The 17,864-nt window shown below is 39.3% G+C and overlaps 1 protein-coding gene across 21 annotated transcripts in view; it reads right to left on the bottom strand.

Moving 5' to 3' along the window:
• CADPS (calcium dependent secretion activator) overlaps positions 1-17,864 on the bottom strand; it is a 454,502-nt gene that overhangs the window by 45,554 nt on the left and 391,084 nt on the right. For all 21 annotated transcript variants that reach the window (XM_026679552.2, XM_087954541.1, XM_026679537.2 and 18 more), the window contains one exon: positions 15,755-15,862. In XM_026679552.2, coding sequence (XP_026535337.1) covers positions 15,755-15,862 — 108 coding nt within the window. The remainder of the gene's footprint in view (positions 1-15,754; positions 15,863-17,864) is intronic.

Consider the following 17,864-nt stretch of genomic DNA (forward strand, 5'->3'; position numbering starts at 1 on the left):
TATTTATTTATTTATCTAGTTTGTCAATTGTTTACAAGATAATAGCTATAAGTAAAAAACATAGTTATGAATACATGGATACATATAAGAAAAATAAAAATAGTGTGAAATCATTAGTCCAAGAATGATCAAACTGTTTTCTATTGCTGTTATACACATTCATTTTGTTTATTCTGTTTGGTATTTGTAAACTGCCTGGTGTATTTTAGGATTAAAGCAGTCACTCTCTCACTCAATCAGTCAAATGCCCACTGTAAAATGGAGAGAAACTTGGACCTGACAATCTAGTTTTCTCTAACCTGGCAGCCTTTAATTGCATTGTACTACAACATACAGCATTCCCAGGGAATTAATAGTAGGGCCAGTTACCCAGTTGGGAAAAATTCAAAGTCCCCCCCCCTTTTTTTTTTGCAAAAGAGCTGAATTGTACTTTCACAAACGATGTCAGACTTTAGGAAAGCGTTTTATTTTTCGTTTTACTTTATTTTGATCATGACCAAATTAAAACAAAACATAACAAATCCAGCCATGGAAGCATAACATACTTAGGCGTAAATAAAATAAGGAATTAGTAACACTAAGACTAAAAATCAGAAGTTAAGATTAGATTAAAAACAGAATCATAAAATTAATTGCCAGCTAAGTCTAACACTAGATACTGAGTCATTGCACAATAAATGAATAGTGTAGTAATACATTGTACAGTAAGATCTAATAATCCAAAATGCCTTTATTTTGGGACATTAATTAGAGTCAATTAATTAATTAATTTGCATCCCACTTTCATTATATTTACAAATAACATATCCACATTCCTCCTCCTATTTTCCCCACAATAACAACCCTATGAGGTGAGATGGGCTGTGAGAGAATGAGTTGCCCGAAATCACAGATTTCAAGCCTAAGACAGTACTAGAACTCACGGTCTCTCAGATTCTAACCTGGTGCCTGGACCAAACTGGCTCTCTAATGCACAAATTCCTAGCCAAATAACTCGAGCATTAGAGTTAATCAAACTGTTCATACAAAACTGAACTTCACAAATTATAGGCAAGGAAAGCCATTGAGTTGAACAATAGAACCAGTTTGTAAGTACATTGCTCTGCCTTGCCCTTTAGGCAGTTTAGAAAGGATAAAGCCTCCCCTGAGTTGAGGTTAACTTGTTCACTGATTTCATGGATACATCCATATTATTATGTTGGAAAGATTATAAGAGAACAGAAGTCATTTGCTACTGCTTTTTCCCAGGGTTTCCCCCACCTTTTATTTCCCAGTCCTGATACTCTGAGAGATGGGGGCTATATAAATTTGAGAAGCAAACAAAGAAACAAACAAATAAAATACTTCCTAGTGCTGTGATGGCGAACCTGTGGCATGCGTGCCACAGGTGGCACGCAGAGCCATTTGTGTGGGCACACAAGTCCCAGCCAAACTTACCTGCGCTACACATGCACATGCCTCCCGCCTGATTTTCGGCCCATTTTCGTGCTCCTGGAGACTTGAGGAAAGCCTCTGCAGCCTCAGGAGGCCAAAAAAATGGGCCTTCCGGAAACACCGGAAGTGCCGAAACGGACCCGTTTTCAGCCTCCCAAGGCTCCACAGGCTTCCTTCGAGCCTCCGCGATGGCGAAAATGGCCTCCCCCCGGGCTCCAGAGGCCCTCCCGAGGCTGCAGAGGCTTTCCTCTGCGTGCAAAGGGAGGGACAGGGCGCATTGCATTGTGGGTGCCGGCATGCCCACATGCGCGCTATCGCGTGTGCTTTTGGCACACCACAACCAAAAGGTTCACCATCACTGTCCTAGTGGCTTCTAACCCAATTATTACCCAGGCTTGACCTTGCTTAGTTTGCTTTTTTTGAAATCAGTCATTGACTGATTAGGTGCCACCAGGTCAGTATCAAACCAGTTAAAGCAAATATAATGTACTGATCCCAAACACCAAAGAAGACTCAACATGTAGTCATTTTATTAGCGTCAAAACTATGAAGCAATGCTAATAAGGGCAAATAACCTGACTCTGCAACACAGCCACAGCCTGTAATTATTAAAGGGGAAGTGATGCTTTTGCATATATTTATAAATGAATTTTGATGAAGTCCTCACAAAATAGCCTTTAGTACATAAAAAAGAAAAACATAATCAACGTATTTACTCATAAATCAGTAAAACAGCACATCACCATTAGTCATAATACCTATCCCAAAAATCAATTAATATTGATTAAAAGTAATAATGTTCTTGTCATTAGTGATGAAATTAATAATTCAAATTATTTCAGGGTCAAATCAAAAGTGCAGCAAAACAGTCAAGCCAAACCTACACTTACAGAAGAAACAACGTATCTCATGTTCTTTTGAGTTCCTCTGCCTCCTAGTTTTGTACTTTTAAAGTTCTAAATCTATCTTAATCGATCACACTTGGAATAATGCATCCAGTTTTGGTTGCCACGATATAAAAAAGATGTTGAGACTCTAGAAAGAGTGCAGAGAAGAGCAACAAAGATGATTAGGGGACTGGCTAAAACATATGAAGAACGGTTGCTGGAATTGGGTATATCTAGTTTGGTGAAAAGAAGCACTAGCGGGTGACATGATAGCAATGTTCCAATATCTCAGGGGCTGCCACAAAGAAGAGGGAGTCAAGCTATTCTCCAAGGCACCTGAGGGCAGGACAAGAAGCAATGGGTGAAAACTAATCAAGGAGAGAAGCAACCTAGAACTAAGGGAGAATTTTCCCAACAGTGAGAGCAATCAACTGGTGGAACAACTTTGCCTGCAAAAGTTGCTGATGCTCCAATACTGGAGATTTTTATGAAGAGATTGGACAACTATTTGTCTGAAATGGTACAGGGTCTCCTGCTTGAGCAGGGGGTTGGACTAGAAGACCTCCAAGGTCCCTTCCAACTCTGTTATTCTTTTAATCAACTATAATTTCCCCCCATATGTTCAAGACTACAATATCTTTTTGCACTGTTTAGAGATCCTTGAGTTGTAATGCAAAACATATTGACAGCAGTAAGTTGAGGAACATTGTTTTAAAAATTGCATCCAGCTCATTGACTTTTCAAATCCAGCTTTTATTTGATACCCTTGGCATGTTGATAATCTCCTTTTCCTTCTACATCTCTCTTTGTTTTGCTAATGTGTAGCGATATAAAGGAAGGGAAACATTAATCTGCCTGAGCAAATAACAGGAGGGCAGAAGGTAAATCTCCAGTTTGAATAGTATCTCTGGCAGGACAATGTCCTTTTATGCACAAAACAAGAATATTTTAAGCTTGGAACAAAACAGTCTCACTTGGTATGTTCTTTTGGAACAATTTACGTTGGCTGGGTTCTGACAAAACTAAACATAAGATGATTCAAAGGTTTTGTATTCTAGCAGTATAACATTTGAAATGCTTTGAATGTTCTGGTCATGAAAAACAATGACAACTTAAAATAGGTCTCTTGCCCTTTGTTTTTCAGGGATTCCAGAATAAAAGGGAGACCATCTTTATTGACGACTACTTGCCACTCAATTTACAGAAAAATTGACTAAGAAGATTATCTCAATATTTTAAACATCTTTTTAGGAAACAATTGCTTACATTTCCTGCAGAAAAAAAGCAGAATACAAAACATGCATGCAATGTCCCCACATAAACTCCAAATCCCACACAGTAAAGAATTAAAAAGAATCTAACTTACCTACTACCGATAGGTTGAGACAGGAATACAGGTGAGAGCATTTTTCTCTGCATGAAAGAAGCAGCACACAACAGCCCAATATCGCTTTTTAACCCTGAGCCAAAAACTTAATAACTACCATTCTGTCCTAGCACTTCACATATCACCCATCCTAAGTCGGTAACTGCAGCAACAATATGATCAGGCCCTGCGATTCTACTACCTAAGTGACTTTTTTTTTGAAGCCAAAACAAACCAATCACCAGCCACAAAGCAAAATTCTAATAGCTAGGCTTGGCATAATCTGAAATACTCAAAACCATGCCTGACAATCCTGAATTTGTTCCAAGTATGGGCAAAAAACCATGTATTTTTATGATCTCACAAAAAACTTTTGGGAGAAGCATATTTTGTCCTGAATTTGGAATACAGGACAATCATTTCAGATCAAGAACAATTTGCATACCGCTAGTTCCAAGAATGCATTAAATGATAATATATTAAGCTATAGAGAAAAATGGTGCAAACTGGACTGACATCCAGAACAAACAGAATATATGAGAAAGATATACATTGTCTACCAAGCTAGTATTTAACAAGAATGTAAATAGAGTACAAGATTAAGACTTAATTTACATTTCCTATACAATACCTAAAGTTTACATGCTCACCTAGGAGACAATTCTTTTTCTGTGCATACACATATAAATTCACAAAAAAAATGTGATATGTCCCTTCTTGCCAACCAGTGAATGCCAGAGAGTATAATAAACAGAAATAATAAGTCTGCCCACACTTTGTGGACTATAAATGTGATAACCATTAGGCTGTCCTAATGTTTTATGAATCCAGCACATGAAGGACACCATGCTTAATCTCTTTCTGCCAAGACGATGAAGAAAGCGATGAGAGGCTAAAAGGACTTGTCAAAAGCCTGCCCACTTTCTGATGAGAGTTGATCATTTTAAGCTGTCTATTAGTGTGGCAGAAATGCTAGGATGGCTTGTTTTCAAGAACTCTGAAATCCAAAGAATTCCATGAATTTCCATATGAAATCCTGGTGATTGTATTGAAGCTCTAGTTTCATTTCACATGGTGATAGAAGCTATTGATAAAATTATTGCTAAGTTCCCTCTCCAGAAATGCAGAACCTGGAATCTGAAAGCCTTCTTGCTCTCCGAAGACTTAAGAGAAACGAAGCAACTGGGTTTAGATGGTAGAAATTTTGCTCCAACGATAATAAGACACAGGCTAAACTGATTTTTTGTTGTTGTCCTGAAAAGAACTATCAATTTGTGCTGTTTAGGGGCGTCTAAATTATACTTCCACAAATGGAATGTTTAAGACTACAGATTCATATCCAAGGCTCCTTAGAAAGAGGTCTTCTGGGTATCCTTTGTTTTGTTTGGTCCAATTTTTAGGGATCAATTATAGCTTATTAAGACTGCTGATTTGGACCAGACATTTAATAGCTATACATCTGGCCACATGACTCCTGTTAGGCTTCACACCACAGTTCAGCAGTAAAACGTATCTTTCCAGACACTTAACCTGTTCTCCTGCGATAGCTTCCTTCAGAAAAAGATTCAATGAAGCTCGGTTAGACTCTTAATTACAGATGACACACACACAAATAATTTGCCCTTTGCAATACAATGAAGTCAAAATCCTTATATAAGTTAGTTCTCTAGAGTTTTAAACTTTATTATTTTCTTCCTGCTTTTCTGAATGTATTGACATTTGGCATTGCACATATGATTATCTAAATATCTTCTCTAGCTTGAGAACGGTTGGTTCTGGGCAGGTCAACAATCTTGTGATAGTTTATATAGCAGCAAATTATTGCTCCAAATCAGTATTTCTTACCCCTTTTTTTGATTTTGATTGTGGATAAAGGGCAGATGATAAGGGGAGCTTTATCTGCAATAACTGAAACCCAATCTTCCAAAAATAAATTAAGATTTAATCATAATTCTAGGAAATGTCTTGAATGAACATATGGGTCATTGCAGGGATGGAGAAGCCACAATATGGAATCGAAGGAACAATATTACAAACAAGGTTGACTACCACAGAATTGCATTCTGATGTTTGCATGTGATAATTCAGTTACAAAGTCACAACTGTGTCCCATGGGATCCAGTGTATATCCAAGATATAACTTCAGTGGCGCAGTGGTTAGAGTGTAGTACTGCAGGCTACTTCTGCTGACTGCCGGTTGCCTGCAATTTGGCAATTTGAATCTCACCAGGCTCAAGGTTGACTCAGCCTCCCAGTGCTTATACTGTAGAACAAGATACCACCATCACACTAAATTATACCTTCCTTAAACACAGGAAACAGCTTTATCATCTATGAAGGCTTTTGAACCAACTCATCCTCTCTATTGGATTGGTTATAGCTCTCTCCTTCTTTGTGTTTTCCAAGTGGCTCTTTCATAAAGAGAATGTATGAGTGTACACAAACACATTCATACACGTGAATGGGAATATACATATGTCTAGTTTAATGAAAAGAAGGACTAGTGGGGTGACAGTGTTCCAATATCTCTGCCACAAAGAAGAGGGAGTTAAACTATTCTCCAAAGCATTTGAGCGCAGGACAAGAAGCAATGGATGGAAACTAGTCCAGGAGAGAAGCAACCTAGAACTAAGGAGAAATTTCTTAATAGTTAGAACAATTAATCAGTCTCCTTAATCGCTTGATGTTATTGAACCTGAGAGTTCTTCTACTTGTGTCCTAGACAATGTTGCATTCTTTACTCAGAATAATTCTCATAGTTTATGATAATGCTTATTGGTTTTGAATTGTCTGCTTCTGGAGACTCTTTGTTCTAAATGGTAGGAATGTCTTTTGCCAAATATTTCCCATGCCAATAAAGCAGAACATTTATAGTTCAGGGTTGACACGAGGGGTCCCTGGTGCTTTCTGAGCTTGGTTGTTTTGTTGCAGATGTTTCATTACCCAAACTAGCTAACATCTTCAGTGTTAGTGCCGAAAGCACCTGAGGGCAGGAAAAGAAGCAATGGATGGAAACTAATCAAGGAGAGAAGGAACCTAGAACTAAGAATAAATTTCCTGACAGTTAGAACAATTAATCAGCAGAGCAACTTGTATCCAGACGTTGTGGATGCTTCAAAATTGGAGGCTTTTAAGAAGAGATTGGACAACCATTTGTCTGAAATGGTACAGTATAGGGTTTCCTATCTGAGCAGAGGTTTGGGCTGGAAGATCTCCAAGGTCCCTTCCAACCCTGTTATTCTTTTAGCATACCTAGACCTATTCTAGGAAGCAGCAGTGAAATGGTAAATCAATCCTTCTCTAGCAGTTGGTTTCCTCGTATCAGCAGCCTATCATTGAATGATTAAGTTCTTACCAGACTTTTCAGTAAGGGCAACCTTCCTGATCTGGTAACTACTCAGAGCAAGCCAAATACACAGAGTCAATCTATGAACATTTAATCTCTGCAGAGATGGCAGATTAAGGGTATAATTGACCCATATAATCCGCCTATCATCTCCAGTCAAATGCTTCCTACTTCCGGTTTAGGCAGACGGGGGTGGGTGGCTGGGCTATCAAAGAAAGCAATCAGGGAGTGCATATTACAGGGACTGTGGATCTCATCAAAGTTCGAGATGGTTTTTTAATCACTGATCTCAGAGCCTGCCAGACTTAAGCAGATGAGCTAGCTGGTAAGCACATCTGCCTTAATCCTGATCTTCTGCTTGGACAGGCTTGTGTCTTCAAGGAATATAAGGTGGGGGGGAATAAATTAATTTTTGTTTAGATCTTTGCATTCTAAGGAGCTTCAGTGGATGATTTGATTTCTCATATCAGAAAACATGCTCTTTTTTCTTTTAAGAATTATGTTTGAGCAAGGGACAGGCTATAGAATTAATTGTCTGGACTGAGGAGTTAGAAGGGCCATCTGCACCATTTGTGGATTCTGTAATCAATATCCTACGAAATCTAGAGGCTTGGCTTCATGACTGACTTCCCTGTACTTTGTGGCCTGTTTTCCATATTCACAATGCTATTTATTCTGCAGTGCTGATATTACAGCACTGCAAATCGTTTGAAATGGGTGCTTTAGGACCTGTGAGAGTGCAGATCAAGTCTTCTTTTGGGAACGGTTAAAGATGTATCACTCTAAAATCCCGTGGCTACCTCAAAAGCTCTCCTGGATTTCTCCACATGATCTCCTTCTCTCGGGGAGATAGCCAGGAGCAGTTCTGGAAACAGGTGCATGAACCTGGCCAAAGATGTGGCTGCTTTAATGATTCAAATGCAGATGCTGCAAATATACATTCTTTTTGCTGCTTCTATATAAACCATAGGGAGATGCAATCTGTTTTTTTAAATATATTTTTTCTTTAGTGCCTCTGAGTCAGGGGACTAGCCTGGACTAGTCCCTACAGTTTTCTTGGCAAGATTTTTGAAAAGGGTTTGCCATTGCCTTTTTTCTGGAGCTGAGAGAGAGGGACTGGTCTACAGTCATTCAGCTGATTTTGTGCCCAGGGCAGTTTCTAACCTGATGCCTTAATCACTACACAAAATTGGCTACAATATATAGCCTGCAATTAAATATAAGGCATGGGTCCAGGGTATCTGAGGAGTCCTCTCATCCCAAGGGACCTGTCTGCTAAGGAATGCCAGAGGGTGGAGTCAAGGAAAAGAGCCCTTTCCGCTGTGGTCCTGATCCTATGGAACTCCCCACCACTGGAGGTGAGAACTGCTCCAATACACTTGGCCTTCCAGAAAGTTGTTAACACTTGATTTTTGCCTATTGGTTTGGGGGGCCTCAAAGAGGTTGTTTACTGGTGGAGGTGGTTGGTGGGATAAGAAGACCTCATCCCCGTGCTGTCCATCTCCTTGGGTCTGCTTTTTTTGCATAGTTTTAAAAATTTAATTTGCATGGTTCTAATTGCTCTTCTGTTTATCTTTTGATGATCTGTAAGCTGCCCAGTGTCACCTTATTGGGGAGATGGGCAACATATAAATAATTTATAAATACATTATTTATTTATTTTATTTAATTTATATTGCCACCTATTTGCTCCTAACCCTAACCCTAATGATTTATTTATTTATGATGTATTTATAAAGATATAAACAGTCCACATCAGTTTATTGATGTGTGAATAAGAGACCAACCTGAGCAGCTTCTCTCTCTTACCCACTCTGTGGTTTAGAACTTGTTTGACAAAAATCTCCTTGGTTTATTGAAACACAACCTACACAATTACAAGGTCAGGAGTTTGTGGTTTAAAGCCAATCAGGCTTTACCAACCAGGATGGTCAAACAGAGTTCAATTTCACTTCCAAAGTAGGATTGTAGACCAGCGGTCCCCAGCCTTTCTGGCTTGATGGCCCAGAGGGCAGTGGTGGGATTCAGCCAGTTTGCACCACTTCAGGAGAACCGGTTGTTAACTTTTTGAGCAGTTTGCTGAACTGGTTGTTGGAAGAAATCATTAGAGCAGAGAACCAGTTGTTAAATTATATGAATCCCACCACTGCCAGAGGGATGAGGGGAGAGGGGATAGTTCACTGCAAGTGATAGGCAAGTGTGTGCGAGTGAGTGCAGTTCCATTTGTGTCAAGATGGCCACCACTCACACAAGGGGAACTTCATGCGCTAGGGCAAGTTGTTGCTGCTCGTGCGAGGGGAGCTTTGTGCATGAGGGCAAGTGGCCTCCATAAGTGTAAGATGGCTGCCGCTTGTGTGAGGGAAACTTCGCACGTTTACATGTGCTCGCTCGTCACCTTGCGGCCTGGTTCCAAACAGGTTACGGCCCAGTAATGGGCTGTGGCCCAGGGGTTGGTGACTCCTGTTGTAGAACAATTTCCTAGGTTTTTTTTTTTGTGTGTGCAAAAAAACCCTCCACCTCTGTACTGAACCTCCTTGGCTGATATGAAGCAGAGGTGGTATTCAGCAGGTTCTGACCAGTTTTGGAGAACCAGTAGTGGAAATTTTGAGTAGTTTGGAGAACTGGCCAATCCTGCCTCTGACTGGCCCCGCCCCCATCTATTTTCTGCCTCCCGAGTCCCAGGTGATCAGCTGGTCTTCTTTTGGTGCCCTGCATTGGAGAACGAAGCTGGAAAGTAGGTTGGTGGGATGGGGAGGGAATGGGGATTTTACAGTATCCTTCCCCTGCCATGCCCACCAAACCATGCCACACCCACCAAGCCACGCCCACAGAACCGGTAGTAAATTTTTTTGAATCCCACCACTGATATGAAGCATAGGAAATGGGGAGGGGGAAAACCAATGCTTGATGGACATTGCAGATCAGGATGAACAAATATGTTTTCAATGCTTAGAATTTAGTTTATAGTGAGAAAGTATATTAGGCTTCCAGTCTTGATGTTCAACTAAAATCAAAGACAGATAACATGGTTATATTTTTCTCTCCAACATCCAGGTTTCATCAGTAGATGCCAAAATTCCTAATGGACCACAAAGAAGCTGCATCTCTACCAAATTCTGATTTCTTACCCTTTTATGTAAAGTTATAGAACCTAATTTAAGATGAGGCCTTGATAATATAGTGGAAATCATAGCCACCATATGAGATCACAATTTTGTCTAGGTAATGGAAGATGTTAAACTACCTTACAGAACTTAAATCATCAGGGAATACAGTGAAAATGCATCCTCAAAGCAGTTTCAGAAGTAGCATATATATGTGAATGGACATACCTGGCACAAAACCAGGGGTCTTCAATCTTGACAGCTTTAAGACTTGTGGACTTCAATTCCCAAAATTCCTCCTCCAGTCATGTTAGCTCAGGAATTCTGGGCTAACATGACTGTCCATAAGTCTTAAACTTGCCAACTTTGAAGACCCTTGCACTAAACCTACAACTGTATATTACATGTGAAACTAAAAAAATTAGAATATCGTGCAAAAGTTCAGTTATTTCAGTAATGCAGCTTAAAAGGTGAAACTAATATATGAGATAGACTCATTACATGCAAAGCAAGATCGGTCAAGCCGTGATTTGTCATAATTGAGATTATTATGGCTTACAGCTCATAAAACCCCCAAATCCACAATCTCAGAAAATTAGAATATTGTGAAAAGGTCCAATATTCTAGGCTCAAAGTGTCCCATTCTAATCAGCTAATTAAGCCATAACACCTGCAAAGGGTTCCTGGGCCTTTAAATGGTCTCTCAGTCTGGTTTAGTAGGAATCACAATCAGTTGTGCAGAAAACCATCATTGACACCCTCCATAAGGAGGGAAAGCCTCAAAAGGTAATTGCAAAAGAAGTTGGATGTTCCCAAAGTGCTGTTTCAAAGCACATTAATAGAAAGTTATGTGGAAGGGAAAAGTGTGGAAGAAAAAGATGCACAAGCAGCAGGGATGACCGCAGCCTGGAGAGGATTGTCAGGAAAAGGCCATTCAAAAGTGTTGGGGACTTTAACAAGGAGTGGACTGAGGCTGGAGTCAGTGCATCAAGAGCCACCACACACAGACGGATCTTGGACATGGGCTTCAAATGTCGTGTTCCTCTTGTCAAGCCGCTTCTGAACAACAAACAACGTCAGAAGCGTCTTACCTGGGCCAAAGAAAAACAGAACTGGTCTGTTGCTCAGTGGTCCAAAGAGAGCAACTTTTGCATCTCATTTGGAAACCAAGGACCCAAAGTCTGGAGGAAGAATGGAGAGGCACACACTGCAAGATGCTTGAAGTCCAGTGTGAAGTTTCCACAGTCTGTGTTGATTTGGGGAGCCATGTCATCTGCTGGTGTTGGTCCACTGTGCTTCATTAAGTCCAGGGTCAACGCAGCCATCTACCAGGAGATTTTGGAGCACTTCATACTTCCTTCCACAGTATGGGGATGCTGACTTCATTTTCCAGCAGGATTTGGCAGCTGCCCACACTGCCAAAAGCACCAAAACCTGGTTCAATGACCATGGGATTACTGTGCTTGATTGGCCAGCAAACTCGCCTGACCTGAACCCCATAGAGAATCTATGGGGCATTGCCAAGAGAAAGATGAGAGACATGAGACTGAACAATGCAGAAGAGCTGAAGGCCGCTATTGAAGCATCCTGGTTTTCATAACGCCTCAGCAGTGCCACAGGCTGCCACGCCGCATTAAGGCAGTAATTGCTGCAAAAGGGGCCCAAACCAAGTACTGAGTACATATGCATGCTTATACTTTTCAGAGGTCCGATATTGTTCTATGTACAACCTTGTTTTATTGATTGCATGTAATATTCTAATTTTCTGAGATTGTGGATTTGGGGTTTTCATGAGCTGTAAGCCATCATCATCACAATTATGACAAATCACAGCTTGAACTATCTTGCTTTGCATGTAATGAGTCTATCTCATATATTAGTTTCACCTTTTAAGTTGCATTACTGAAATAAATGAACTTTTGCACGATATTCTATTTTTTCGAGTTTCACCTGTATAAATGACCCTTTCTTTCTCATTACTCCTTCTCTGTGGCTAGAATTTTAATGGATAAGAAAAAAATTGTTGTATTTCAATAATCAGTTCTTGGAAAATAAAATCGCCCTTGTTAGATGCTGATTGTAGACCTTCACAATGTCATCCAGTCATCCGAACCAAAATTTTGATGGCTTATTTTCCATAATAAATTTAAGTTACAGAACAAATGGGATTCAAAGGTGGACTGCACAGTAATATTTGGATACTTTCGTTTAAATGTTAATATTGATCAAAGAGAATAAGCCTGCCATTCTTACCCCTTAGGAACAAGGCTTTATAAGGGAAATGAGTATTATGCAGTATAAAGGGGACGATTTTAGGAGTAAAAGGGGAAAAAAAGCAAAAATTAACAGTTCAGTAAATGTATTAACAACAATTTTTAATAAAATGCCATTTAAAAAATGTTCCAGGCAGAAAGGGAAAGAATCAAATGGAAAGATAAGAGAGAATAAACATTTGTTGTTGCTTTGGCATTTCCGATTCTGAAATAAAGCCAAGCCAACTTTGTCAATTGGCCAGGTTCATATCATAGGCATTAAAATGACTTGATCCAACTTGATCCCCTCCAGAACTTTGATCATTTGTTACTTAGCAGGCACTAGTGGAACTTGTAAGCCAAATATCTGGACAGGGCTAGGTTGGAGGAAGTCAGTTTTAGGATACCAAGAGAAGGATGAATTCTTGTATCCTGTGAAAGCTGAAGGTTAAAATTCTTCATCAGCTCAAATAGCAACAACCAAAATCCATATGAAGTTTACCATGATAAAAAGAATGTAACGATTAGCTGTGCTTTCTCAAACAAGATGGCAACTGTGAAATGATGAGACACTAGGAATTATTGTATTTACTATATTTCTGCAGACCAGACATCACCATGGTGTGTACCAGAGGTGGTATTCAGCAGGTTCTGACCAGTTCTGGAGAACCGGTAGCGGAAATTTTGAGTAGTTCGGAGAACTGGCAAATACCACCTCTGACTGGAGATTTTACAGTATCCTTCCCTTGCCACGCCCACCAAGCCATGCCCACAGAACCAGTAGTAAAAAAAATTGAATCCTACCACTGGTGTGTACAAATTAAAAACTAAGGGTTTGGGGCAAAAAGACTTCATCATTTTTTCAGGAAAATGGTCCCTCTCTAATGAAGACTTGTGTATATAATCAGTGTTTTTGGATTTTACAAAAAGCAAGGACCTGAATGGGTAAGGTTTTTATTCCCAAAAGGGAACATCAAGAATATTATAAGCATTTATTTTTAGTAGTACAATCAAGCCCTTACAGTGGAGCTTCAAATAAAGCTCTCGGTGATTCTCCACCATTGCCATAATGAGGCAGTTGGGAGTCTTCATTCAACAACATTCAGATATGTTCACAGGATGAGAACAAAAACATCAAGATGGTCATCCCAACCATGTGATCAAAACTCCTTCCTTCCTTTTTTTTTTTTTTTTTTACAATGTATGAAAAAAAGGTTGGGGCTTTGATTGCATGGTTGGACCTTCCATTTTGACTTTATTTGACTCCCTCTCTGTAGACACCCCTAAAGCATTTCAAGAGCCACAGGTTCCCTTTCTATGCTTTATGAGCCACAGTGGTGCAGTGGTTAGAGTGCAGTACTGCAGACTACTTCTGCTGACTGCCGGCTGCTTGCAATTTGGCAGTTAGAATCTCACCAGGCTCAGCTTTCCATCCTTCCAAGGTCGGTAAAATGAGGACCCAGATTGTTGGGGGCAATGCGCTGATTCTGTAAACGGTTTAAAGAGGGCTGTAATGTGGTATATAAGTCTAAGTGCTATTGCTATTGCTGTTGACCACTTTTTGGAAATATTTCTCAAAAGGGACACACGTATACCCTTGTCTTCCTATGGGCTCTGTATGGTTTGCAGATGTGCCTCAGTTACCTTTCATAGTACAGTTTCTGTTCTGCCAAAAGATAAAAGCACATTTATTTATTAAATAGCCTTTCTTTTCCTCTTTAAGCAGTACCCAAGGCACTTATTAATATCAACCCTGATATGATTGTGATGTGATTGAACCGAAATATTTCAGATACTTATTCCGTTTGAGTCAGGGCAATTGGCTGAAATACAAACTGGAAAATGTTCAGTGCAAAGGTGACCCCTGAAAAGAACAATCCCTGAAAATGTATTGCTAACTGGAGAATTTTTACAGCGATGGGGAGAGGACTAGCAAGTCTGCAACCGAGAGAAAAAAAGACTGCCTCAAGTGGAAAGGTGATTTGTGTCTCACATTTAAACTCTCTTAAGAGGAAAGGAATCTCTGGAGAACTTTATGCATGAATGAGGCATTCTCAGTGGATATGGGTCATGCTAGTAGATATACACAGGAAGATTATTTGACTCCAATTCATGCCACTTGATATAATGTGATAAAACATTTGACATGGGAGATAAGTTCCATTTTAATCTTGCGGGGAGAAAGGAGGACTGAACAAAGAGAATTATGCAACTAGAAGAGGCTTCAGTGAGAAGGAAAATGGGAATAAAGATGAGAATCAATCATAAGAGGAATTTGGAAAATTTGGGGAAGGTGAACACAGCAGACAAACAGCTTTTCAATCCAATGTAAGCAAGAAAACAAGTAAAACAAACCTGCAGAGAATCTGAAGGTGTTCAGATTGGGATACCAGAACACAGGGGAGGGCAGAAAACTTAGATCATGGATAGCAAAGACAAAGGCAGCTGTTGTACAATTGCACAAACACATACACAAAGAAACATGCATTCCTAACAAGTGACCGGAGCAAGAATATTAAGCACCTGCTGTAAGTTGGAATGCTAGGCTATACAATTACTGTCAGGACAAAAAAAAAATGTATTCTAGAGGGAAAAAAAGCATCAGAAAGGCGAAGAAACTGTGAAGTGCATGACATTCAAATAAAATTGTAATTAATTCTTTAAAATAATTGGGTGCTACATCCTCTTTCATAGCTGGAATTTCATCCGACCTCAACCTTAACCTTATTTATTCGGAATGGGAAATGGATACAGAAACATTCCAATATTTTCAAACTAATTTTTTTAATCAAAAGCCATATAACTATATCCAAAATCACAATTGTCTCTATTAATAAGAATATTACTACTACTACTATTACTACTACTACTAATAATAATGTATGTTCATTTTTAATTTTTGAAAAAATGGGTCAAATCATGATTAAAGTTGCTGGTCCTTCAGCAAAAAGTTTTACTTGCAATCCATTTACAAATGCACTTTTCCTGAGTGTTCACCTTCTCTCCCCAGTTGGGAAACAAGACTTTGAGGCCGATACGTTTTTACGTCATAGTGATAAGCATTGATTTAAGGTGATCTTATCCTAAAATCTAAGCAGAGGGAAAGTAAGTCTAAGTGGCTTGGAGTAAGGCATTAGAGCAGACAAGTAGCAGATAGGTTGAGTATCATTCAGAAAAAAAAGGAAAAAAAAACACAGAAATTTCCTTCAAAAATAAAGAGAAAACAACAACAACAACAACAACAACAAAAGAGAATACTATTATTAATCATTTCTCTCAAAATGTGACTTATCCTCCTGTCTCATTTTGTCACATTTTGCAGCTCTCCCTCTTGGGTCTCCAAGCTGGAGGGGGCATTTACTTACATCAAATAACCTTTCTATATACATCTCCTCATTGACCTTATCACGCAGAATGTCCTGAGAATGGCGAACGAAGGTCACGTAAGCATCAGCAACGTCCATCCCTGGTTTCTGTATAGAGAAAAAGAGGGAGAAGGAGAGGAAATTAAAAAGGAAACAAGGAGAGAAGGAGCATGAACATTTTATTTATTTGATTTGATTTATTTATTTGATTTGTCAATCGCTTACAAGATAATAGGTATAAGGATAAACATAGTTACGAATACAAGAAATGAGTACATGTAAGAAAAATAAAAGAAACAATAGGACAGGGACGGTAGGCACTTTGGTGCGCTTATGCACACCCCCTACAGACCTCTTAGGAAAGGGGTGAGGTCAATGGCATCTTTCCAAGAAAGTCTGTTTATTCAGTGGTGAGTATCTTTCACTATATTCTCCTTCTTCTATTTCCCTTCACAATATGGCCAGGGGACCTATTCTAGTTGACCCATTGAGACTTATTTGGGAATCAGCAAAATCTTTCTGCTGTGTGTAGCAGGTAGCGAAAGCACCTAAGTGTTGGTTTGCATAGCTCAAATCTCTCTTTCTGCCTCTCTCACTCCTTCCTTCTCTTCTTGACCTAATTAGCACAACAACAACTCATGTGGCTTCATCGTCACCTCTTTAGAATCATCTTCTCCAAGAAAATCCTCTCTACTCTAACATGAAAAAGGGAATCCTCGGACCTATTCAGATCTAATGGGCCAAAGGTCCATATATTGAAAAAGAAAATATCGTTCGGAGGTATTGCTATATTTCCCCGCACTCCCAAAATCTATTTCCTACCTGTCAAAAACACCAAAAAACATTCAAGCGATAGATGTAGGTCGCCAGTGTATAGTTGCTGATGGAAATGAGATACCTTACTTTAGCCCAGTGAAGGTAACAGACCTTTAATTCTAACTAATTTGGGTTAGATTGTATCATAAACGTATTTCCAATGCATTTGCAACCTTCTGTGTGGGAATAAGTCCTATTCAAAATAGCCAGATTGCCTTTTGAGTAAGCAAGTATAAAAGTGCTCCATTCATCTCCTGTCATTCCTGTGAAGCTGCGACACACCAAATTCCCTTAAATCTGAATGTATAAAGTTTGCAAGATATGTAACGATTATGACAGTTTGTATTATGCTCACCAGAAGCTAATAAGGCAAATAATTTGAGGGTGGTGGTGGTGGAAACAATCACTAAGTAAGTTACATGCTTTGATTATAATAGAATCAAACTCATCTCAAAGGAAACCCATTAAAATGCTAAAATAAGAGTCATTATAAACACTGCCACACAAATCTTAAATGTTGGTGGCGCATGGGAAGTTCCATAATAACGGGTGTCATTACTTTTATTACTGTTTTACTGCAGATCACAAAGTATCATTTCTCAATGAGATGTGATTGTCATCCACTATAAATTGAAGTTAGTTAACACCCATTTCCTGGGTGAAAATTAGGAAGTTTGAGAAGCAGTAGGAAGGTGTGTATATATCCTGGTGTGTGTGTGTGTGAGTGTGCACGTGTGCATGCACATGCACATTTGTGCACTTGTGTGTGTGTGTGTGTGTGCATGTGTGCATTTGTGTATATAAACAAAGAAATACAATTATCAAGCAAAGGGCAATTATTGGCTCTAAGATGTCAGTAACATTTTTAACACCTACTGAAACAATGACAAGGTATTAATTTAAAAAAACAACAACAACCAACAATGAGAACAATGTACAGTGCAATATGAAGGTGATATTTTTTTCAAGGCAATTTCCAGCAAGTGAACTGCTATAATGCAATAAAATGGATTAGTGCTGCAACTATTTAATTCTAAGCAACAAACTTTCCAAAATTAGACAGGAGGATAGTTGGTTGGTTGATTGGTATAAGAGAGCAGAGCTTTTGCCTAGATTGGAAGGCCCAATTTTGGCTGCAGCTTGCTTCTTTCTGCAAAGAGTTTGTGTGTGTGTGTTGGTATGTATGTTGGTAGAGTTGGGGAAGAGTTTCCCATTAATAATATTGGCAATTCCAAAGGGCAGGCGAAATGGCACAGCTGACCTAAAGATTCTGTAAATCCAGATGATAAGCCTC

This window comes from Notechis scutatus, chromosome 2, assembly GCF_049901735.1.
Source record: "Notechis scutatus isolate UNSWTSFEM ecotype Mainland chromosome 2, rNotScu1.2, whole genome shotgun sequence".
Taxonomy (NCBI): Eukaryota; Metazoa; Chordata; class Lepidosauria; order Squamata; family Elapidae; genus Notechis; species Notechis scutatus.